The sequence below is a fragment of the Trichomycterus rosablanca genome, chromosome 14 (genome assembly GCF_030014385.1).
Source record: "Trichomycterus rosablanca isolate fTriRos1 chromosome 14, fTriRos1.hap1, whole genome shotgun sequence".
Taxonomy (NCBI): Eukaryota; Metazoa; Chordata; class Actinopteri; order Siluriformes; family Trichomycteridae; genus Trichomycterus; species Trichomycterus rosablanca.
In genome coordinates, this window is record NC_086001.1 from 7,353,674 (window position 1) to 7,379,971 (window position 26,298).

The 26,298-nt window shown below is 38.3% G+C and overlaps 2 protein-coding genes across 5 annotated transcripts in view; one reads left to right on the forward strand and one right to left on the reverse strand.

Moving 5' to 3' along the window:
- Positions 1-1,273: 1,273 nt before the first annotated feature.
- On the reverse strand, positions 1,274-7,111 carry c14h4orf33 (chromosome 14 C4orf33 homolog). Its single transcript, XM_063008737.1, has 6 exons — positions 6,979-7,111; positions 4,823-5,003; positions 4,254-4,314; positions 4,093-4,144; positions 2,680-2,879; positions 1,274-2,220 (listed from the first exon to the last, which is right to left on the reverse strand). The coding sequence occupies exons 2-6, from the start codon at positions 5,001-5,003 to the stop codon at positions 2,121-2,123; spliced, it is 594 nt and encodes a 197-aa protein (XP_062864807.1). The 5' UTR covers positions 6,979-7,111; the 3' UTR covers positions 1,274-2,120.
- A 270-nt stretch (positions 7,112-7,381) lies between these two features.
- Positions 7,382-26,298, forward strand: part of sclt1 (sodium channel and clathrin linker 1) — a 41,929-nt gene continuing 23,012 nt past the window's right edge. The window contains exons 1-15 of one of the 4 annotated variants that reach the window (XM_063008596.1): positions 7,382-7,412; positions 8,471-8,526; positions 8,718-8,776; positions 9,440-9,489; positions 9,898-9,970; positions 10,124-10,179; positions 10,424-10,553; positions 14,177-14,299; positions 15,474-15,539; positions 16,218-16,288; positions 17,042-17,132; positions 20,599-20,690; positions 21,260-21,437; positions 22,506-22,604; positions 25,696-25,767. In XM_063008596.1, coding sequence (XP_062864666.1) covers positions 8,493-8,526; positions 8,718-8,776; positions 9,440-9,489; positions 9,898-9,970; positions 10,124-10,179; positions 10,424-10,553; positions 14,177-14,299; positions 15,474-15,539; positions 16,218-16,288; positions 17,042-17,132; positions 20,599-20,690; positions 21,260-21,437; positions 22,506-22,604; positions 25,696-25,767 — 1,194 coding nt within the window. In that variant the 5' untranslated portion in view covers positions 7,382-7,412; positions 8,471-8,492. Of the gene's footprint in view, positions 7,413-8,184; positions 8,527-8,717; positions 8,777-9,439; positions 9,490-9,897; positions 9,971-10,123; positions 10,180-10,423; positions 10,554-14,176; positions 14,300-15,473; positions 15,540-16,217; positions 16,289-17,041; positions 17,133-20,598; positions 20,691-21,259; positions 21,438-22,505; positions 22,605-25,695; positions 25,768-26,298 lie in introns of those variants that run through there. The other 3 variants (XM_063008599.1, XM_063008598.1, XM_063008597.1) reach the window with 3 other exon arrangements.

The following is a 26,298-nucleotide window of genomic DNA, read 5'->3' on the forward strand; positions in this document are numbered from 1 at the left end:
GCCAGAGATGCACAGCACGCTAATTACTGCATAGTTAATATTCGTTTAACAAAGCGTGCACTCAGCATCGGTAACCATCAGTTCGTTTAGATTCTGTAGATGCGCACACCTTTCAATTTAGATTAGCACTGCTGAGTGAACCTGCTGTAGATTTCCATATAGGTTCTTAAACACTGGCCCTGGTGTTGTGTTAACTGTTTGGACGTATAGGATCCAATGCTAAACATGCTGAGGTTTTTTTTTTGCACCCATTAGCTAATATTATAAAAGAATAATAGAATAGAATGCCTTTATTTGTCATATCATCAGGCATAAATTAAAACCACCTCTTTGTTTCTACACTCACTGTCCATTTTATCAGCTCCACTGACCATATAGAAGCACTTTTAAAGTTCTACAACTACTGACTGAAGTCCATCTGTTTCTCTACATATTTTTTAGCCTGTTCACCCTGTTCTTCAGTGGTCAGGACTCTCCCAGGTCCACTACAGAGCAGGTATTATTTAGGTGGTGGATCATTCTCAGCACTGCAGTGACACTGACATGGTGGTGGTGTGTTGGTGTGTGTTGTGCTGGTATGAGTGAATAAGACAGTAATGTTGATGGAGTTTTTAAACACCTCACTGTCACTGCTAGACTAAGAATAGTCCACCAACCAAAAACATCCAGCCAACAGTGCCCCGTGGGCAGCGTCCTGTGACCACTGATGAAGGTCTAGAAGATGACCAACTCAAACAGCAGCAATAGATGAGTTTTTTTTACCTAAATGATGTACTTTTTTAATTATTATTAGCTCTGTAACTATGAATGCTAAATTCAACTTGTTGAAGAATAAAATACGGTTATACCTATGAGAATTTGCCCATAGCCCTTATTGCTTTATTTGCAAGTGCTAATTGTGACCTTTGATGTAAAGAATCTTGTGATAAAATGTGTAAGGTAGCTTAGTGGTTAAGGTCCTGGACTAGTTGCTGGTTCAAGCCACAATGCTGCCATTGTTAGGCCCCTGAGCAAGGTCCTTAGTCCTCTATTGCTCAAATTGTAGTCAGTCATAATTGTAAGTTGCTTTGGATAAAAGCTTCTGACAAATGCTGCAAATGTAAATGTGGATACTTGGTGTTTTTTGTTATTTTGGCTGCTTGTTTACCCCATGTTTAACAAAACTGTCTACACCCCATTAAGGAGGAGGTTTTTTTTTATTTTCCTTAATATCCCATTTATAACACTTCCCAACATGCCATCATGCAGTAGAAAAACAAATCAGTGAGTCATGTTGAAATGTGACAGCAAAAAATTTTATTATTTAAATGTTTATTAATCCGACATAATCAGACATCATTTTGTTTGCACCAAGTCCTGATTTGTCATTTTTAAAATGCTTTGTTTTGTAAAACATGATGTTCCTGTCAAAAGCTTGTCCGGTTCTGGGTGTTTAACAATTTGCTGATTAGGTTCCTTCAGAAAGTCGATTTTGCATACTCATACAAATTCAATCAGTCTTCACAATATTTGCAGGTCTTGCAGTTTCTCAATTTCCAATCATGGCACCATTTCTGCACTAAACATGTCTGGTTAAAATGCTCTCATACTTACATACAAGTCTGAAAGTAGAAAGCACAGAGATTACATTTATCAACTAATATTTCAAATAAAACACATCAGAATGCTTCACCATCGACATTCTTCTACCGCAAAGCATGAAAGAATGATTTTCTTATTGCTCCTCAGCTTTGCTGGATTATACTGATGCTCTGCAGACGTGTTTTAATATTCAGACCAGGCTATGGGGATTATCTAGAAAGAACAGGAAGTTCTGCAATTGAAACCCAACTGTAATCATCTTGTTGTTTCTAAGCTACTGTTGCCAAACCAAGACAACACATGACTGATTTCACTGATCATTTTATTAGTTTATATATTTATTAATCCTAAAACACAATTACTATCTGCTCCATGATGATTATTAGTATCAGAAGATTTTATATCAGACTGAACTTACTGATTACCCCTGAATGAGATTAGATTCTGATCATATTAATGATATACTGTGTGTAATAAAACCCCTCCATAAAGTCCAACAGGAGCGTAAACAGAAGTAATCAGCTTTTAGTGGACTCTTATCACTTTTTTACATCCTTCCACAGATCAGATTCGGGTTGGACCCACTCTGCTCCCATGATGCTCTGCAGGCTGAACGGCTGGAAATATTCCAACCGGTGACTGAAACACACAAAGACAGGAATCATTAATCATCTCTTCTTCTTCTTATGGATGCTCCTGTTGGGGGTCGCCACAGCGGATCATGCGTCCCAGCTCGCTCTGTAATGAACATTCTTCTCTGTCACACTAACCACCTGCATTCATTTATTATATATTAATTTATCTTATCATTTACGGATTATGGGTTGTAATGGTTGTTGGCTACCAAATGCCCACTGCTTTAAATGCACCAGAGTTGTGATCATTAAAATAACAACAATAATAATTGTAATGTTAAAATCAAACATATAAACAATGTTTATTATCAGTTACTGATTCAATTAAATATAGAAATGTCATATGTCTGTCTTTCACTCCATACCTGGTGTGTCTACTTCTTTGTCTCACAACTTTTAGGAGAACTTTTGGTAACTCATCACACACAGACACAGTTAGACAGGTGATTATAATCAGACTCACAAGTCTGGTCCCTGGCCGGGCTGTATATCAGTGGCCGGTACGGCGTAGAGGGACTCGTAACTCCGCTGAGCTCCTGATCCATGAATAGCATACGAGTTCATCTTATCCACCCCCGGAGGAAAGTATCTCCAGGGCAGTAGTGCCTCCCCCTTCCACCTACCTTTGTCTATCTGAGCGCTGAACAATAGGGGAAGCTGTTGCTAAAAAACAAAGCAAATAAATAAATAAAATAAAGAAGTGAAAAATTCTGCTCATATTTTAAATCTGGGTTCTGTCAGTTCGGGTTCAGAATCTGTCTTATCACACAGTAAATTTAGTAGTTTTGGGACACATGAGTAATGAGATCGCTAGGTATTCCATTTAATCACAATTGTGTTTAAATCGAGTTGCGGTCATGGCTCTGTGTGCAGCACAGTCAACTAAATATAAGAGTTCTTGATAGAAAAGTTGGTCCTACAATGCTGCAGTATGGTGAAGCCATTAGATTTTCCACAACTGAAAGTAAAGAGCCTAAACCATTAAAAACGTCCACATCATAATTTTCATATCCTCATAATTAACATTTATCACTAAGAAACAAACCCAGATGAATCCCTGAAGTCTGATTTATAACTTCAGATAATATGTTTTAACTGCTCATGGTCCAAAGAGTGTGTGTTTGTGTTAAGGTGCCATCATATCACAGTGGGATACAGATAGTGACCAAGTATGACACATTTTATTGCAAATATCATAACTCTACAATGTCACGCACCTGTTCGCAAAGGCTAAAAGAGTTTAATCCGATTGTTAGAATGGGCCATGCAGTGAGACATAATTATACACGAATCAGGCATAACATTATGACCACCTTCCTAATATTGTGTTGTTTCCCTCTTTTGCTGCCCCATACACAACAAACTGTGATGCACTGTGTATTCTGACACCTTTCTATCAGAACCAGCATTAACTTCTTCAGCAATTTGAGCTACAGTAGCTCGTCTGTTGGATCGGACCACACTTCTCCCCATGTGCATCAATGAGCCTTGGCCGCCAATGACCCTGTCGCCGGTTTACCACTGTTCTTTCTTTGGACCACTTTTGATAGATACTGACCACTGCAGCGCTGCAGTTTTGAAGATGCTCTGACCCAGTCGTGTAGCCATCACAATTTGGCCCTTGTCAAACTTGCTTAAATCCTTACACTCGCCCATTTTTCCTGCTGCTAACATCAACTTTGAGGATAAAATGTTCACTTGCTGCCTAATATATCCCACCCACTAACAGGTGCCGTGATGAAGAAATAATCAGTGTTATTCACTTCATCTCTCAGTGGTCATAATGTTATGCTTCATTGGTGTATTATACTTTGTTGTTAAATGGTTGCTTGATTTATTATATTTTAATATATAAAGTCCGAGTGTCTTCTCTTACCATAAAAGCGTTGTGTTTACCGTTGAGTAGTAAAATCAGGTGCTGTCCATGTCTGCAAAATAATTATTGTTGTATTTATTTATAGCAGCAATTATCTATCATAAAACATGATTTAGCAATAATGTTGCTTATACATCATGCAGCAATACACTGATACTTACGGACATACTTCGACCTCAAGATATTGCTCACTGCTACTGTTCAAAAAGAACGACTCAACCACTGAAATAAAAAAATAAAACAACAAAATAAAACATGGTTTCAGTTGCCAATGAAGTTCTGCTTAGTGTTTTTACCATTTATGGGGGTTTTATGGTGGAATATGGCTTTGTATAAATAAACAAAGTGCTTCTATATGGTAAGTGGAGCTGATAAAATGGACAGTGAGTGTAGAAACAAGGAGGTGGTTTTATTGTTATGGTTGATCAGTGTACGGTTACATTTATAAGAAGCACACAATGTATACCTATAGTCTTAATGTAAAAGTTTGTACACCCCTGTTTAAATGTTAAGTTGATTTTCCACAGGGAACAAACTTCTCCACATTTCAATGTAAGGCATATAATTAATGTCTATCATTTTTCACAAGTGGCGTATGTAAATGTTGTAGAACATATTGTGTGTTCTGTATTTACACTTCGTTAAATTCAGTAAATAAACATAAATTGTGTCCTGTAGAGGAAGTGTTCATCAGAAGGTAAGTGAGAAGTAAGTGGACGGTATCTTGTACCTTCATAGTCCCAGAGTCCAGGGAAGGGCTGACCCGGAGGACCAAGTGGAGCTGGTGGATCATTAAAAAATGGAGCACACACTTCCATTTTCAGTCCTCCATCTCCGGGAGAGAACCTAATCTTTACTGGATCATGATCTACCGGTTTGCTGTCCCACGTCAGATCTATACTGAACTCCATCTAAAACACAGAGATAAACAGTTTACTAAGATGGATTTCATTGCAGCACCATCACATTCACAAACTGTTTTATATTAAAAACCTGATACAAATCTGGACCCCTAAGTATTAACAGTAGTAATATTGGCTTATCAATTAGTTTTTCTACATCTGAATGGATTTATGTTCAGAAAACACCAAACTTAACATGTTCTACTGTACAGTATGAATCTATAATGTTGAAAGGAGCATTATGAAAATCGTGTGAAAATTATTTGTTCTATTAATTGCTTTGCTAATAAATTTAAGGCAGCTTTTCATGACCAGATTCTATGGCGCTAATGGTCTCATATCAGGATAATAAACTAGTTTTGGACTAATTCCATTTAAATTAAATTTAGTTTAATTTATTAAGCATATTAAGCACTTCACCCACAGCCAATGTTTTCTCAAGGAATTGTATAACAAGTAGCAAACTTTCTAAAAACTAAAACTTATTATTACTTTATTATTTATTTAATAGGATTTTAATGTCATGATTTACACACTGGTTACATTTATGACAAAACAGGTAGTTACCTGTTCCATGGGATTCTTACAAGATGTAAAGTCTTAATATCAAACACAGTCACTGACTGTGGGGGGAAGCCGGAGGAAACCCATGCAGACACGGGGAGAACATGCAAACTCCATGCAGAAAGGACCTAGACCGCTTCACCTAGTGCTACCCACCAAACCACTGTGCCACCACAAGTATTATTATAGTAAAGTACCTTTACTGTAGGTTCTTAAGAAAAAATACATTTACAGTCATGGCATTTAGCAGACACTTTCATCCAAAGCAACACATTGTGACTAATTCAAGCAATTGAGAATAAAGCACCTTGCTCAGGTGCCCAAGAGTGGCAACGTGGTGGTGATGTGGCTTACACCAGCAACCTTTTGAGTACTAGTCCAGTACCATAACCACTGATCTACAACTGCCCTTCCTGATCTTTTTAGTGTAATGACATTAGTGTTTACTCTTTGAATAACTTTTTAAAAGATTAATTAGTACAACATTTAAAATTGTGAATTACCAGTAAGAACCTTCTGTTATAAGGTGTTACAAGGTTTGATTTATTTTCTTAATACTGGCTCCGTCACAACAAGTGAGTTTTATTCACAGTGAAAGAAAAATATATGCACAAGTAGAAAAAGTTTTTTTTTTTTTGGTGACTAGTTGTACGTATTACAGTTAAATCGAAATATAAAAACATCTAGATTTAAAATGGTACAACCAAAATTCTAAATCAAAGTTGAGTAGCCTACTTTCAAAAATGCACCACACATTACACTGTTTACTGACAAGATTTTTGTAAAGTGTTCCTCAGCCCTGTTTTTTATACCCATTACAGAATCATTTCGGTTTTCAATGCAGTGCTGTTTACTGGATTGAAAGTTACAAGCCAATAGTGGGCAGCATGGTGGGTAGCACTGTCGCCTCACACCAAGAAGGTCCTGGGTTCGATCCCCAGGTGGGGCGGTCCGGGTCCTTTCTGTGTGGAGTTTGCATGTTCTCCCCGTGTCCGCGTGGGTTTCCTACCACAGTCCAAAGACATGCAAGTGAGGTGAATTGGAGATACTAAATTGTCCATGACATTAAACTTGTGAACTGATGAATCTTGTGTAACGAGTAACTACCTGTCCTGTCATGAATGTAACCAAAGTGTGTAAAACATGACGTTAAAATCCTAATAAATAATAATATTAAAAACCAAATAGCACCACTGAGATTCGAACACGCATCTCGAAGGAGATAAGTCAACGTAATTAATCACCGTACCACCAGGGTTATTTTAATATACTGTATATGTATCATTATGCTTAGAAACTGTTTATTAACAAAGTAAACTATAACAAAACTGGTTCGTTTAATAAAAAAGTAAAAGCGATTTAAAGAATAAACAAAACAATAAGTTCTTTATTTACACAAGTGTGTAGTGGATCTGATTACCTTCAGCAGATCTGATCTGTCTGATCTCCTGAGCTTCAGCTGACTGAATCCTGCACTTATATAAGTTTTATTAGCTAATAAAGGTCATCAGTAATAAAAAAAAAGTGCAGTTAGATCATAACACATCATCTATTCATTCATACACACACACACACACACACACACACACACACTCACATTCTCTCTCACTTCCTGCATTGTACAAACTGAAAGTGTGAAAAGAAAGACAAGATCTAACATCATATGTTATAAAACACACTTTTAAAATAAATAATTTTTGTAATAAATGTTTAATGCAACAAAGTTATTTATTAAAAAAAGAAACAATCTGTAATATGAATAGAATAAACTTAAATGTGAACGGAACTGCAAACAGTGGGTTATTGTTTTTAGGGGGACAGTGATGTGAGTAACTGCAGTTTAAACTGACGGCGGTGAGTAATGTAAATATTTATTTAAATGCATTAATGCACCTTTACAGCACAATATTCAGTGCACTATACGCACTTCTGTATTAATAAATAAAACATAGGTGTACATTAGACCGTGTTTAATATAAATAAATAAAAATCTGTGCTACGGTTTGTTAGCATGATGCTAATCGCACCTAGCAACCATGTAAACAACACCGTGATTTAATAGGAGTTAAATTCTTTATTTATACAAACTCCAATTCCGGGAAAGTTGGGATATTTTTTAAAGGTAATAAAACTACGAATATGTGATTTTTTTTTTTTTTTTTATAATTCTCTTGAACTTTTATTTAACTACAAAAAAGCACAACCATAATTTCCAGTTCCCAGTTGGGAGTGAGGCTTGTTTACCACTGTGTTACATCAACTTATTGATTAATTGCAACTATTAATTACACTTATTAATCGTTTTTGAATTGAGGATTCTAATGTGTTGCAGTTTTGCACGTGTTGTTTACATTAACAAACTATTTCTTAAATATTACTGTCTATTGATAAATGCTGCTGTTTTATGCATTTACATGAGGCACCGTGGCAAGGTGGGTAGCACTGTCGCCTCACAGCAAGAAGGTCCTGGGTTCGATCCCCAGGTAGGGTGGTCCGGGTCCTTTCTGTGTGGAGTTTGCATGTTCTCCCCGTGTCTGTGTGGGTTTCCTCCGGGAGCTCCGGTTTCCTCCCACAGTCCAAAGACATGCAAGTGAGGTGAATTGGAGACACTAAATTGTCCAAGACAAAATGTGTTTGATATAACCTTGTGTACTGATGAATCTTGTGTAAAGAGTAACTACCGTTCCTGTCATGAATGTAACCAAAGTGTAAAACTTACACTTAACTTAAAATAAAAAGGGGAACCTGGGGCTTAAATCAGGGACCTTTCTACTAGTACCTGAACTAGTACCTGAGCTATGACTGCTTCTATATAATGATGTAACTAAATGTGTGTTCTACAAATCTAATGAACTCCATTGTGTGTGTGTGTGTGTGTGTGTGTGTGTGTGTGTGTGTGTGTGTGTGTGTAGGATTCAGGTACTAAATTAAGGTATGGATTCAGAAGTTGAGTACCTCAGGGATCAGGGTAAGAATAAACATATGTGTGTAATTAAGTAATACAGTTTGTATAGTTCTAGTATTTTATGTAATACTATACCGTTATAAGCAGATTCAATATTAAAACCTGTATTGTTTATTACTGTGTGTGTGTGTGTGTGTGTGTGTGTGTGTGTGTGTGTGTGTGTGTGTGTGTGTGTGTGTGTGTGTGTTTATTAGTGAACAGATTAAATTTAGCTCTGGCTCGATACCAGGAGGCGTCACCTACATCCGCACAGGTACAGCAGTCTATACATATATAAAAAGTAAAGTTGTGTAAGGGTGAATTTTTGGGAGAGTATTCCAGTAAAGATATCCAGCACAGGTCCAGCACATGCTGATGTTGAATGTGATGTTATCGGTGGAGTTTTTAGCCTTGTTCTTAACACAGAGTTTAATTTACAATAATAAAGAGAAACCACGGTGGCTCAGTGGGTAGCACTGTTGCCTCACAGCGAGAAGGTCCTGGATTTGATTCCTAGGTGGAGCTGTCCAGGTCTTTTCTGTGTGGAGTTTGCATGTTCTCCCTGTGTCTGTGTGGGTTTTCTCTGGGAGATCCGGTTTCCACCCACAGTCCAAAGACGTGCAGTCAGGTTAATTGGAGATACTTAATTGCTCTGTGACTCTGTTTAACATTGAACTTAAATTGATGAATACTGTGTAAGCTGTAACTTACCTGTCCTGAATGGAAAATCCTAATAAATGCAAAAAAGTAAAAAAGATAAAACAATACATGTAAGCAGCACATAAACACATTGTTTAAATAGAGATAAAAGTGGATTTAATTCATTTTATTGCTTTCTGTTGTTACCAACATTCTCACCCTGTCCTAACATTTCTGATACTGAAGATTATATATGTGGGATAACAGTGCGGTGCTGTGTTGTGTGTGTTGTGATTAGGTTGAAGATTTGGAAGGGGATTCAGCAGCACCCTGGATCAACAACAAAAAGTATGTCACACACATGCATTATTTCACAAATCAGAGAAAATCCTTAGTTAAATCTTTAGTAATAATAAGAAATCTATTCGTTATTTATAATATTGTTCATTTGCAGTTAGAGACTGTGTGTATAGTGTTTATGTGTAGGGTCTGTGTGTTACAGTATGGTCATTCCTCTGATGGTGAAGGTGTGTGTTTGTGTGTGTGTAATAAATGTTTAATGCAACAAAGTTATTTGTTAAAAAAAGAAACAATCTGTAATATGAATAGAATAAACTTAAATGTGGACGGAACTATAAACAGTGGGTTAATGTTGATAGGGGGACAGTGATGTGAGTAACTGCAGTTTAAACCAACGGCGGTGAGTACTTTGAACATTTATTTAAATGTATTAATTTTATTTTATTTGTGTTACAGTATAATGGCTCCTCTGATATTAGAGTACGACAGACACTTACAGCAGATGGAGTCTCAGCTGAAGCGCTACCAGGTAAACAGACATTACTGCAGCACATCAACTTTCCTCTTTCATTCTCTTTATTTTAATGTTTGAACTCTAAAAGACTTTTTTGAGGTGGTCTACATTGTTTTTCAAGTATAGAATTTATTTTAATCCATGCTTTGTTTCTTTGCTGTGAATCAGATGCAGATGGTGGACTTGAAGGCAAGTCTGGAGCAGGTGGTTCAGGAAAATGAACGGTAACAATCAACACTTTTGTCCCAATGTCTCAAATTATTATTATTATTGTTGTTATTAATATTAGTAGTAGTAGAAGAAGAAAAAAAGAAGTGTTGTTATAAGTTGTATATGAAGTTAGGGTATAAACTATAACTTTGAACTATGTGTTTAGAAACTCTTAAGTGTTCATCCATGACTTTTTACTGATATAAAAGTGTGTGGCCACACAAAGACCGGATTCCCTGTATGTGTGCATGTGTGCAGGTTGTATGCAGAACAGAGAATCTCTATAGAGAAACAGTTAGAATCGCTCTCTGTGGATGCGGATGCTGGTGCTGTAGCGGATACAGTTGCCATTAGCAATTTGGAGGATCAACTGAAATGTGCAGTGGAGGTAAATACACACAATACTGTCCACTACCAAAGAAATCATCTCAGGTGCTGTAAGTATGTTTTTTAAATCATTTTTCACACAGCCATATTCACAACTACACACTGTACAGCACACAGCCATATTCACAACTACACACTGTACAGCACACAGTCATATTCACAACTACACACTGTACAGCACACAGCCATATTCACAACTACACACTGTACAACACACAGCCATATTCACAACTACACACTGTACAGCACACAGTCATATTCACAACTACACACTGTACAGCACACAGCCATATTCACAACTACACACTGTACAGCACACAACCATATTCACAACTACACACTGTACAGCACACAGCCATATTCACAACTACACACTGTACAGCACACAGCCATATTCACAACTACACACTGTACAGCACACAGTCATATTCACAACTACACATTGTACAGCACACAGCCATATTCACAACTACACGCTGTACAGCACAGTCATATTCACAACTACACGCTGTACAGCACAGTCATATTCACAACTACACACTGTACAGCACACAGCCATATTCACAACTACACACTGTACAGCACACAGTCATATTCACAACTACACATTGTACAGCACACAGCCATATTCACAACTACACGCTGTACAGCACAGTCATATTCACAACTACACGCTGTACAGCAGTCATATTCACAACTACACACTGTACAGCACACAGCCATATTCACAACTACACACTGTACAGCACACAGCCATATTCACAACTACACACTGTACAGCACACAGCCATATTCACAACTACACACTGTACAGCACACAGCCATATTCACAACTACACACTGTACAGCACACAGCCATATTCACAACTACACACTGTACAGCACACAGCCATATTCACAACTACACACTGTACCGCACTGTCATATTCACAACTACACACTGTACAGCACACAGCCATATTCACAACTACACACTGTACAGCACACAGCCATATTCACAACTACACATTGTACAGCACACAGCCATATTCACAACTACACGCTGTACAGCACAGTCATATTCACAACTACACACTGTACAGCACACAGCCATATTCACAACTACACACTGTACAGCACACAGCCATATTCACAACTACACACTGTACCGCACTGTCATATTCACAACTACACACTGTACAGCACACAGCCATATTCACAACTACACATTGTACAGCACACAGCCATATTCACAAGTACACACTGTACAGCACACAGCCATATTCACAACTACACACTGTACAGCACAGCCATATTCACAACTACACGCTGTACAGCACACAGCCATATTCACAACTACACATTGTACAGCACACAGCCATATTCACAACTACACACTGTACAGCACACAGCCATATTCACAACTACACACTGTACAGCACACAGCCATATTCACAACTACACACTGTACAGCACACAGCCATATTCACAACTACACACTGTACCGCACTGTCATATTCACAACTACACACTGTACAGCACACAGCCATATTCACAACTACACACTGTACAGCACACAGCCATATTCACAACTACACACTGTACAGCACACAGCCATATTCACAACTACACACTGTACAGCACACAGCCATATTCACAACTACACACTGTACCGCACTGTCATATTCACAACTACACACTGTACAGCACACAGCCATATTCACAACTACACACTGTACAGCACACAGCCATATTCACAACTACACATTGTACAGCACACAGCCATATTCACAACTACACGCTGTACAGCACAGTCATATTCACAACTACACACTGTACAGCACACAGCCATATTCACAACTACACACTGTACAGCACACAGCCATATTCACAACTACACACTGTACCGCACTGTCATATTCACAACTACACACTGTACAGCACACAGCCATATTCACAACTACACACTGTACAGCACACAACCATATTCACAACTACATACTGTACAGCACACAGCCATATTCACAAGTACACGCTGTACAGCACACAGCCATATTCACAACTACACACTGTACAGCACACAGTCATATTCACAACTACACACTGTACAGCACACAGCCATATTCACAAGTACACGCTGTACAGCACACAGCCATATTCACAACTACACACTGTACAGCACACAGTCATATTCACAACTACACACTGTACAGCACACAGTCATATTCACAACTACACACTGTACAGCACACAGTCATATTCACAACTACACACTGTACAGCACACAGCCATATTCACAACTACATACTGTACAGCACACAGCCATATTCACAACTACACACTGTACAGCACACAGCCATATTCACAACTACACACTGTACAGCACACAACCATATTCACAACTACACACTGTACAGCCATGGCTGGATTACTGACCGGGCCAGTGGGGCCAGCGCCCAGGGGCCCTTGAGGTCAGGGGGCCCTGGCCCAAAACATTTTGCGATGCCTATCAACATTTATGATACAATATATTTTTATTTCCGAGGGCCCTCCATTTTAAGGATCCTCTGACTATTAGGGACTTTGACCCCAGGGCCTCTTGGGGGCCCTAGCCATGCTTTTGGGCCCCTTATGAAAATGGATGAGGCGTTGTGGCACTGCTCTGACTTCGACTTCTGGCTATTATTCTGGCAACTCTTTGCCCAGGGGCCCAGACTATCCTTAATCCGTCCCTGTGTACAGCACACAGCCATATTCACAAGTACACACGCAGTCTCAGTATGCACAGTAAGTTCGTTTTAAAAAGCAACTAGCAATTAGATGCAGTTACATGTTTTTACCACTAGATGGCTGGACGGTAATGTACATACATCAGTAGAACACTAGAGGGCGCCACAACATTCGAAATATCACTCTTTATAGGCAAACTATTCTAAACCGTAGTTTATTATCTGATTTTGTTTAAATGTTCATTAAAGTTCAGCTGAACTTTTAAATAATTTTACCATGTGTAACTTTGGTTACTCTAGAATTCACTGCTCATTTTTATTTTCATGATAATTTTATTATCTCAGGTGCTGTATGTGTTTTTTTTTGTTAATCATTTTTTGGTACAAACAAGTATGCGTTCCTAATATTCAGTCATAGAAAGAATCCTAAAATCCCAAGCATGTAATGAATTTTATTTCCCTAAGCAAGCAGTGCTTGAAGTGGAGGGAAAGGTGCCAAGGAAAAGGTTCCGGCATGTTGGTGTGTGTACCAGCCGATATCATCAAATTATAAGGATTACAGTTCGGAAATGTTTGCCATTAATGAAACAGCACATTTGCAATTTGGTAATGACAACCATGGTGGGTAGCACTGTCTCCTCACAGCAAGAAGGCCCTGGGTTTGATTCCCAGGTGGAACGGTCTGGGTTCTTTTCTGTGTGGGTTTCCTCCGGGAGCTCCGGTTTCCTCCCGCAGTCCAAAGACGTACAAGTGAGGTGAATTGGAGATACAAAATTGTCCATGACTTGTAAACTGACGAACCTTGTGTACTGAGTAACTACCGTTTCTGTCATGATTGTAACTAAAGTGTGTAAAACATGACGTAAATTGCTAATAAATAAATAAAATCCTAATATAATAAAGGAGTCTTCTGTAGGAGAAGGAGAGGCTGGCACAGATGTGGGAGGCTGCAGCTCAGGAGATGGATCATCTACAGAAGAGTTACCAGAACAACATGAGAGACTCCCAAGTACACACTGTACAGCACACACACATACAGGTACACGTTGTACAAAACACATCCATATTCACAACTACACACGCACAGTCTCAGTATGCACAGTAAATTCATGATTTATACAGTAACATTGGCTGCAGTTACATGTTTTTACCACTAGATGGCGGGACAAATGTGTACACACAGCAGTAGAACACTAGAGGGCGCCACAGCATTCGGGGGTCACCAACCTTTTCAAAACAGAGAGCTACAGTACTTTAAGGGTACTGAGTAAGCAGAAGGGCTACTTGTAGGATACAAACTTCCTAAATACCATGAAGTTGCATGGTTACCTTGTCAGAGTCATTACATGATACTCTGATATTTTTGTAAATGTTGTTCCTGACAGTTTTGTATGAATGAGCACATTTGTAGCATTTTGATCAAAATCACACCAAATTTTTTTTTTTACATATCACTTCTGTAGCATTTTTTAGGAAATCATTAACACACCAAATTAATTATGCAGCATAAACACATGCACTATAATATTATTTATAGGGGCAGTGGTGACTCAGCGGTCAAGGTACTGGACTGTTAGACAGAAGGTTGACTTTTTAAGCTCCATTACTAGTCAAACCAACAGGGTTACTATTTCAACAACACAGAGACAGCTACACACAACATTTCAGTTTTGATTTTTTTGCAAATGAGCTATGATGCAGTACATTGAATCTGGGGATTAATACGTTAACTTGGAACTTGTCAGTGTCTTTCTAGATTTAGCTTCTGTTCAGCTGTGTTCTGAAGAAACGGGAACGTATAAAGTCTAGATTGTGTTTCTGGTTTAGTTAAAGCATTAAAATAGAATTTTAAAGTTGTTTAGCCAAAAAATTCTACACATTTTAACCATCAGCATTTTTTGATCAGCCCACACACACACCACCACAGCAGCAACTTATACTTCCATAAGAGACCAAACCACAAATATCATCAGTCACTGTTTGTTCTCCAGTTTAAACTTAGCATGAACCCTCAGTTAGCTGAATCTGCTTTGAATAAAATCTTCATATTGAATAATAGCAAAATCTGCTTTAAATAACAGCAAAATCGATAGAATGTTAATACATATTTAAATATCCTTCCTAATAAGATGTACAGATCTTATTTTTAGTAATTTTACTCTAACGATATTAGTAACTGTTTTTAATTTTAGCTTTATCATTGTTTGTACTAGAATCAAATGGCAGAGCTGCAACAACTAGCCCAGAAACTTCAGGCAGCCAATCAGAATCTGGAATCAGTAAGAACTCACTTCTTATTTTTTATTGTTCCAATTTTTGTCATTTTTTTTTTGTTTGTTTCATTTTTACTTTTGGTTCATTGTGGTTTATTAGCATAAATGTGTTATGGCTACCTGAAATAAAAGATATGTTTAAGTATCTAGGACTACATGCTCACAAATGTGAAAAGTTTTGATATACAGGCTGTATGGTGATCATACTGTATAGAAGAACATATACTTTATTTGTCATATATACATATACAGTTGTACAGTACAATGAAATTCTTTCTTCGCATATCCCAGCTTGTTTGCCCTTGAACAACATTGGCTGCATAGCAGAGCCTGGATTTGAACCGCCAGTCTTTCGGTTGATAGCCCAAAGCTCTACCCACTAGGCTACCACTGTCCCTTTATGAACCCTTTTTAAGTTCTTCATCCCTTTTTTTTTTTACATTTAAAAAAATATATAATATACAATATATTTACAAAAAAAATCCTCAGTTTTTCTCTAGTTCTTTTTGTGTAATATTATGTAATATTTAACTATTATGAAATCTTGTCTTACTGTAAATTCACTTATTGTTGCAAAATAAATAATCAAGGCAGTCTGGAAGGAAGCATTTACCTTTTCACAACGTTGAATTGATGACGGTGTGTGAGGCTAATGTTTATTAGACTCTGATTCATGATCTACAGATGAATGAGCAGCTGGTGAAGACAGTAGCAGAACAGAACTCTGAACTGGAGGAACTTCGTAATCATCTCAGGTATGAGTGAACTGCTTGCATTTTATTCAGTCGTAAATTGGAAACACTGAATTAGTCCGTTCCTGACCCCCACAGTGCTTAATGCATACAAATCATACACAAACCTCTAAAATCATGTATGTTGAATTGAACTGCACATTCCCTGTTCTGAGCAGAGCTAATGGCATTAAGTGGAAGGTGGAGAACGATGTCACGACCTTGGAAGCACTTTCACCAGCCAACTGTTTTTGTTAATCCTGACTAACAAAACTTTTTCTTTTTTTTTTTATTATAAGTGACTTGTACACACCAAGAACAGTCACTTCCTGCACCACATTAGTCCATTTTATTGCCTCTATATTTTCAATATGATCAATTTCCCATATGACACAAGTTTTTTTAAACTTCGCAATGAGATTTTTTTTTTCAGTTCAATTGTTGTTCTTACTGCTTTCCTTTTAAAGTTGATTGAATCATTAATTATTACAATAAGTGATTACACTTTTTTTTACTGAAAAGCAATAGTTACAGAACATCTCACAGAGTTTGTACAGAAAATGTACTGTAAATTTATAAACAGTAAAAAATCTGATTTGATAAGCGAATTGTGTGAATGTAGCCTGTACACATCTGTACAGCTGTGAATGTGAATGTGAATGTAATTATTTCATTGTAATGCTACTGTTTAGTTAAACTGTTTTTGAATTTGCACTTTCTTCACCATAACGTGTGTGTGTGTGTGTGTGTGTGTGTGTGTGTGTGTGTGTGTGTTAGAAAAGCGAAGCAGGATGTGAGGACGGCTACAGCTAAAGCAGAAGAGATGAACAGACTCATGCAGAACGTTGAAGATCAGATGCAGCGCAAGGTTTCTTTTATTTCTGATGATCTGAACACATTTAGTTCTGTAATATCAGATACAAAGCTGGATATGTTTTATTTTTATCAGCAGTATTTATTTTTGATGCAGCTATTTCTGACAACCTTAAACAAAATAAAAGAATTAGGAGAACAGTTGTTTACAATTTTATTTATATCACTGTAGCAAGCAAAATTTAATAATGTTCAGGTGCATCTATCTAAGTGAACCAAAATTTTATTTAAACATAAATCTTATCATCACATATAATTTGCAAATACAAATAAAAGTTTGTACAAGTGCAACCCATTTTTTTGACTCACGACCCACCCAAGTGTCGCAACTCAGGGTTAGGAATACTGTGATGGATATTTTAATTCTAATATAAATCTAATAAAAGCAAGAAATGTTCATCACATACAGCTGGGAAAATAAGTATTGAACGCATCAACATTTTTCTCAGTAAATATATTTCTGATGGGACTATTGACATGAAATTTTCACCAGATGTTGGTAACAACCCAAGTAATTCACACATATAAATCAGTCAAAACAAATAAGTCCAAAAATTAAATTATGTGTAATAAAGTGAAATGACACAGGGAAAAAGTATTGAACACGCTTACTGAAATGTATTTAATATTTAGAAGAAAAGGCTTTGTTGGTAATGACAGCTTCAATACGCCTTCTGTATGGAGAAACTAGTCGCATGCATTGTTCAGGTGAACATAGTTTCTCCATACAGAAGGCGTATTGAAGCTGTCATTACCAACAAAGCCTTTTCTGAAGAAAAGGCCTCTTCTATGAACTCTGATTTTCAGTTCTTTCCATAGATTTTCAATTGGATTTAAGTCAGGTGATGGACTGGGCCATTCTAGCAGCTTTATTTTCTTTCTCTGAAACCACTTGAGAGTTTCCTGGCTGTGTGTTTGGGATCATTGTCTTGCTGAAATGTCCACCCTCGTTTCATCTTCAGCATCCTGGTAGCTGGCAGCAGATTCTTATCAAGAATGTCTCGGTACATTTCTCCATTCATCCTTTCTTTAATTATATGAAGTCTGCCAGTACCATATGCTGAGAAACAGCCCCACACCATGATGTTCCCACCTCCAAACTTCACTGTTGGTATGGTGTTTTTGGGGTGATGTGCAGTGCCCTTTCTCCTCCAAACATGGTGTGTGCTATGACATCCAAAGAGTTCCATTTTGGTCTCATCTGACCAGACTATATTCTCCCAGTATTTTATAGGCTTGTCCAAATGCTGTGTAGCAAACTTTAAATGAGCTTTAACATGCTTTTTCTTCAGAAATGGAGTCTTGTGCGGTGAGCGTGCATAAAGGCCATGGCGGTTGAGTGCATTACTTATACTTTTCTTTGAAACAACTGTACCTGCTAATTCCAGGTCTTTCTGAAGCTCTCCGCGAGTGGTCCTTGGCTCTTGGACAACTCTTCTGATTATTCTTTTGACTCCTCTGTCAGAAATCTTGCGATGAGCACCTGGTCGTGGCCGGTTTATCGTGAAATGATGTTCTTTTTACTTCCGGATAATGGCCCCAACGGTGCTCACTGGAACATTCAGAAGTTTAGAAATACGTCTGTAACCAATACCATCAGTATGTTTTGCAACAATAAGGTTGTGAAGGTCTTGAGAGAGCTCTTTGCTTTTACCCATCACGAGATGCTTCTTGTGTGACACCTTGGTAATAAGAAACCTTTTTGTTTCCATCAATTAGGACTAAACCAGCTGATATTAATTTGCACTGATAGAGGCAGGATTGCTTTCTAAATACTGACAGATTTCAGCTGGTGTTTTGGCTTTCCATGCCTTTTTGCACCTCCTTTTCTTCATGTGTTCAATACTTTTTCCCTGTGTCATTTCACTTTATTACACATAACTAAATTTTTGGACTTATTTGTTTTGACTGCTTTATATGTGTGGATTACTTGGGTTGTTACTAGAGATGGGACGATCGATCGGCTACAAATCGGTATCGGACGATTTTTAATCAAAATATGCTATCGGCGATCGGCCGATATTTCCTAAATGTAGCCGATCCGATCGTGTGATATATAAAGACCATGTTAAGTTAACAGCTCAGTGGATTGATCCAGACTTTGAGCTACGAAGCGCCAACCATCACATCACCATTCATCAACAATCGTACAGAAACCACAGTGAAAGCTCTTCATGACCTAAAATAACATCATTAACGTTGTACATCATACATACGATGTAATTTTGCTGATTGTAATATTTACTTTAAAAAGATGATTCAACCCGGTCACATCTGAGTCGATTCTATCAGCACGTTATATAAACTCCTGGTTCACTTTGGTAAATCGTAAGCGGTTCTTACTTGTGATGTAGATGAGAACAGAAAACGTTACAGAGCCAATCAGAGGCAAAAGTTTATTCATTAGCAAATTCGTTAGTTCAGGATCATCTGCTGAACTTTTAGGATAAGAAAACTTTTAGCTCCTTAGACGGAACGAGTCTGACTCAGTTACAGATCTGTGGTAATAGCAGTTTAATGAAGCTTTTTAATTAAGCTTTTTAATGTAAGAGAGTCACACAAAATGTTCTGTAGTAGCTGGTGTTTATTTAAAACCACGACATTTAATTAATAACAGTAAACACGGAGAGATGACTGAGAAGAGAAACTTACGCTTCACATAAAACGAATCAACTCATGAATCAATGAATCACTTATAGCGATACTGTGAACAAAGCGTCTCTTCTAAAGGCACACACACGCACGCGCGCACGCTGCTCCGGTTTATCTTCACTGTGAGGCTCTTTTTAAGTTTATTTATTTTATTTACTGCTAAACCCCCACCCCCCACCCCGATCGGAATCGGCTATCGGCCGATGTCCCTGAAAGGAGATCGGAATCGGTGCCAAAAACCCCGATCGGTACATCTCTAGTTGTTACCAACATCTGGTGAAAATTTCATGTCAATAGTCCCATTAGAAATACATTTACTAAGAAAAATGTTGATGCGTTCAATACTTATTTTCCCCACTGTAAATTACCTGGCTTGGGGTGCATTTACCACTAGGTACAGTACAGCAAGGGGTTAATATGTAGCAATGACAGGATGCTTGTTGTTTGTTTATTAGGATTTTAACGTCATGTTTTACACTTTGGTTACATTCATGACAGGAACGGTAGTTACTCATTACACAAGATTCATCAGTTCACAAGGTCATATCAAACTCAGTCCTGGACATTTTTTCTATCTCCAGTTCACCTCACTTGCACGTCTTTGGATTGTGGGAGGAAACCGAAGCACCCGGAGAAAACCCATGCGGACACGGGGAGAACATGCAAACTCCACACAGATAGGACCCGGACCGCCCCACCTGGGGATCGAACCCGGAACCTTCTTGTTGTGAGGAGACAGTGCTAGGATGCTTGTTGTAAGACCATTACATTTTTGATTGTCTTAACTGTGCGTGTGCATTTGTGTGTAGGAGGAGGATGCAGCAAAGGCGTATGGGAGAGAGGAAGCATCTGATCACAGACTGCAACACATGCAGGCAGTACTGAACCAACTAGAAAGCAGGTACACACATCATTACACATCAATCTGCCATCTATTAGGAACAGTGTAGTAACACTGGGGAAAACACCCTTCACTGTCAGAACAGCATCAGTTCTTTGTAGCATGGATTACACTAAGTAAGAAATACAGTATTAAAATTCTGATCTACATTGGCATGATTGCATCACATAATTGCTTCAGATTTGTCAGCTGCATTTTCATCCTGTCGGTCATAATCCAGTTCTACCACATCCCAAATCTGCTCGACTGGATTCAGGTCTAACGGCTACCCCAACCTTACCTTGGAACCGGCACTTCGAGCACTCCTAATGCTCCTAATGCTGTCTGGCCATTTCCCCCTTAGGCTTAGCCGATCATCTGTATAGGTGTCCGACTGGCAGATTTGAACCCCGGGTATGCCAGCAAAGTGCACTTTGACAAAAGAAAGTTAAATGAAGCTAATAAATGTATACATTTTCATTAAAGAAATGTGATTCTGCAAAACAGACGCTGTATTTACTACTTTAAATAAAGTGTTTTTGAATGGCTAAAAGTATGAGCAAATTAAAATGTATAGTATTGGATTTTAGGTTAAAGGCAGCGACTCAGGAGGCAGAATCAGTAAGAAGGAAAGAGGCATTATGGGAGAAGCAGGTTGGAGAGTTACAGAATCGCTGTGCTTCACTGGAGGAGGAAAAATACGAAGCCTTTCAGAAACTCAGAGACTCACTACAATTGGCTGAGGAAGCAACACTGCACCGAGACCAGGTACACACACACACGCATTCACACACACGCACGCATTATATACTTTACACACTATACACCGATCAGGCATAACATTATCACCTCCTTGTTTCTACACTGACTGTCCATTTTATCAGCTCCACTTAAAATATAGAAGCACTTTGTAGTTCTACAATTACTGACTATAGTCCATCTGTTTCTCTACATACTTTTTTAGCCTGCTTTCACCCTGTTCTTCAATGGTCAGTACCCCCACAGAGTAGGTATTATTTGGGTGGTGGATCATTCTCAGCACTGCAGTGACACTGACATGGTGGTGGTGTGTTAGTGTGTGTTGTGCTGGTATGAGTGGATCAGACACAGCAACGCTGCTGGAGTTTTTAAACACCTCACTGTCACTACTGGACTCATCCATCCAGCCCACAGCACCCAGTGGGCAGCGTCCTGTGACCACTGATGAAGCAGCAATAGATGAGCAATAAATAAAGTGCCTATAAATATAAATATGCACGTCATTTAAAACAGAGGTGCTGAAATGTTTTACATCCACACATTATTGGCTATATCTATGGAATGAGTGAAGTCCTGTGTTGAACCACTGTATTTCTGACCTGTTTACTGGTTAACCCGGATCCACTACAACCCTGCCGAAAATGAATTAGTTGATGGGAATAAAATTAGTGAAAAACATCAGTTATAAATAATTGCTTTCCTTATTTTTTTTTTAGCACTTTGTTTTTATTTGTAAGTTTGAAAGTCCAATCTGCATAATTGTTGTAAACTTATTAATGATGCAACTAATAAAATACTTTTAATATCCACAAAAATACATTAAAATACCATAAATCAGCACCTGGTCAAAAGTTGATGGCCAGCACATGTAGAACTAAATCCTGTAAGAGTGACTTTAATAATAATAATGATAATAATGATAATAATAATAATAATAATAATAATAATAATAATAATAATAATAATGCTGCATTAAATTAAGTGGTACATGGTGGTTAAATAGCTGTATGACTGATCTGACGATCATCTTAATAAGAGCTTTAGCTCCCTAGTAGTAATTGTTTTATTCTTAATCAGGCTCAGCTGAGGGAGAAGCAAAAGATAGAGGAGCTGGAGAGGATGAAGGAGGTGATGAAGCAGTGGGTGGATGAAGCTCCTGCCCGTACCAGGAGAGAGGTACAGGTCTTAAAATGTGCTTCAGATCTACAAGAAATCTGTGCATTAAAATTACTTATTTGTTTGGCAAATCCGGTAAAGGTCAGAATGTCAAAGGCTCATAATGGAGCTGTAGTGTGTCATTTTGTTAGGACCTGAGTATTTAGAGATCTCTCTGGCAGGATTTTGTAATTGCAAGCAGCTTGTTCACGAAACTGTCCTGTTAAAATACAAACCACATTTCCAGAGAAGACAAAACACCTGCTTATTATGTTTTGACATACTCAACATGTTTCGACATGCTCAATATTCTATACATTTTTAATGCTTATTTTCCCTCTCATGCATATCTTGCTTTTCTTTCTACACTTGTCAGGTAATCAAGGTTCCAGAGAACTAGCAAATTGAGTAATCTTCTATTTGTACCATTTTTTTGGAAATCAGGTCTGCAATAATAAATTTTTCTTCTTTTCCCCCCAATCTACCTCCCAATCTAGTCATATCCAATTACCCAAATGCATTACGCTTCCAGTCTACTCATGTTGACCTCCACTCATGTCAGAGAATGGGTGTGTTAGTCACAGCTCTCCAGTCAATGTGCAGTAGCCGATTGCAACTTTTCACCTGCATGAGGCATTACACCTGCACCTGCATTCATATGTGGATCAGCTACCTTATGCAGTAGCACTTTAGATGTGGTCAGATGCATCCTGTTTGCACGCATACACACGCACGCATTATATACTTTACACACTATACACCGATCAGGCATAACATTATCACCTCCTTGTTTCTACACTGACTGTCCATTTTATCAGCTCCACTTAAAATATAGAAGCACTTTGTAGTTCTACAATTACTGACTGTAGTCCATCTGTTTCTCTACATACTTTTTTTAGCCTGCTTTCACCCTGTTCTTCAATGGTCAGTACCCCCACAGAGTAGGTATTATTTGGGTGGTGGATGATTCTCAGCACTGCAGTGACACTGACATGGTGGTGGTGTGTTAGTGTGTGTTGTGCTGGAATGAGTGGATCAGACTTAATTAATTAAAATTACTTATTTGTTTGGCAAATCCAGTAAAGGTCAGAATGTCAAAGGCTCATATCCTCTACTGCCTCGGAATTTCTGTCACTTTTGAGCTGTTTTGATCTAATACAACACGTTGACTTCCCGACTCACAAGAAGGGACATATTTTAGACATAATTTGTTCTACATGTGGGATTATCAATAATTTGACTGGACATTGCATAGGTGTTTCCGATCATTTACTAATCAACACCTCTTTTTCTCTACCTGCTCCCAAATCTCAGCTCAAAACTGTAGTCTCTTAACGTAATGTAAAAGCTGTTGACACTCATTCTCTGTCTGCTTCTCTGGAGGCTTTCAACCTTGCTTGCATTAGCTCTATGGAATCTGTTGATGATGCAGTTTTATTTTACAACCAGACTCTCTGTGCTTGCCTTGACTCCTTGGCACCAGTAAAAACTATGTCTGTGCCCGCTACCCATAGGTCTCCCTGGTTTACGCCTGCGCTCCGTATTATGAAAACTGTTGGTAGACGTCTTGAACGTCTCTATAAGAAATCTGGGCTGCAGGTTCACTTTTTAGCATATACTGATCATCTGTCAAAATACAAGTCTGCATTGAATGATGCTCGTTCATCATTTTATGCAGATGTACTTAGGAAAGCCGGTCAGGATTATAAGCTTCTGTTTTCAGCTGTGAACAGGCTCCTACGCCCTCCGTCTGGATTACTGGCTGCCTCAACTGAGTTATGTAATGCCTTCCTGAGCTTTTTCGATAACAAGGTGTCAACCATTTATCAGGAATTGCTAAACTCTCCTGCTGACCACCACTGGTCCCTCTCTTCCTCTTTTTCCCCCATCATTTTCACTCTCAACCTTCTCTCTGACTGATTCAGCCAATATTGTCAAAATCATAACAAGCTCGAAGTCCTCATCCTCTCGACTTGACCCAGTCCCCACCCATCTTCTTTAATGCTGTGTCTCTGTCCTATCAGAACCTATCGGTCACCTAGTGAATCTTTCACTCTCCTCTGGTTATGTTCCTGTTCCATTAAAAACTGCTGCTGTTACTCCGATCATTAAGAAACCTGACCTGGACAGGTCAGTTCTGAGTAATTTTAGGCCTATTTCAAACCTTCCCTTCATTTCCAAAGTCCTTGAAAAAGTCGTGGCTTCCCAGCTTCTTGACTTTATGAACTCCAATGAACTCTTGTTCACGAAACTGTCCTGTTAAAATACAAACCAAATTTCCAGAGAAGACAAAACACCTGCTTATTATGTTTTGACATACTCAACATGTTTCGACATGCTCAATATTCTATACATTTTTAATGCTTATTTTCCCTCTCATGCATATCTTGCATTTCTTTCTACACTTGTCAGGTAATCAAGGTTCCAGAGAACTAGCAAATTGAGTAATCTTCTATTTGTACCATTTTTTTGGAAATCAGGTCTGCAATAATAAATTTTTCTTCTTTTCCCCCCAATCTACCTCCCAATCTAGTCATATCCAATTACCCAAATGCATTACGCTTCCAGTCTACTCATGTTGACCTCCACTCATGTCAGAGAATGGGTGTGTTAGTCACAGCTCTCCAGTCAATGTGCAGTAGCCGATTGCATCTTTTCACCTGCATGAGGCATTACACCTGCACCTGCATTCATATGTGGATCAGCTACCTTATGCAGTAGCACTTTAGATGTGGTCAGATGCATCCTGTTTGCTTAAATTATTCTTAAGAGGTGTCTGGAACTCAGTTGGAGTCATAATTTACACTGCATGGTCAGAAAAAAAATCTTGCCATGAAGTCCAAGAAACCATCTGTTGATCTCCATCATTAAGTTGTATTAAGGCAAAGATACAGGCAATGATATAATACTATAACTAAGTGTTCCCAGAACCACAGAGACCATAATTTTGAAATGGATTTTGAAATAGAAGATACTTGGCACTTCTCTCCAAGAGTTGGTCCTCTAACTAAATTTGGCATCTGGTGTGTGTGTGTCGGCGGGATATATAAATACAGTATAGTGTGAGTATTGTGTGTATAATGATAGCCAGTGTATAAACTGTGTTTTGTAGGTGGAGGTGGTGCGTAAACAGTGTAATTCTCAGATTCATCGTCTTACCGAGGAACTGTCTGCTCTACAGCTGGTGAGATTTTCCTTCACATTTTAAATATATGGGTCATTTAACCTCTGCAAAGTATGTAAACACAAAATAATCCAAGTTACACAGGATCAGTTTTGCACGTTGTTGGATTCCAGAATCTGACACGATACAGAGTGCAACACTGAGCACTTGGGAGTCTGTTCATCTCTGGTCTGTCAGAGCCAAATCAGTTCAGCACAAGGCCAAAGCTCTCAACTCTTCCAGTAAATGTTCATACTGCTGCTTTACTAGAACTATAAATCAGAAAAGTTGGACAGTATAAAAAAAAATTATTTTAATATGTGCTGCATGTAGTTTTGTATTGACGTTCCTGGAAAAGATGTCGTCTTGAAGGCATCACATTTAGCGCTAAAGGATCGATGTACTTTTTTGCTTTAATGCTGCCAACACAGAACTGTACATTACCATGACACAATGCCATACCATGACAGACTGTAGCTTTTAGATTTTTTGCTATTGTTTCTTTCAAAAAATATCTGAAATGAAGATTCTTCTGACCACAGTACACATTTC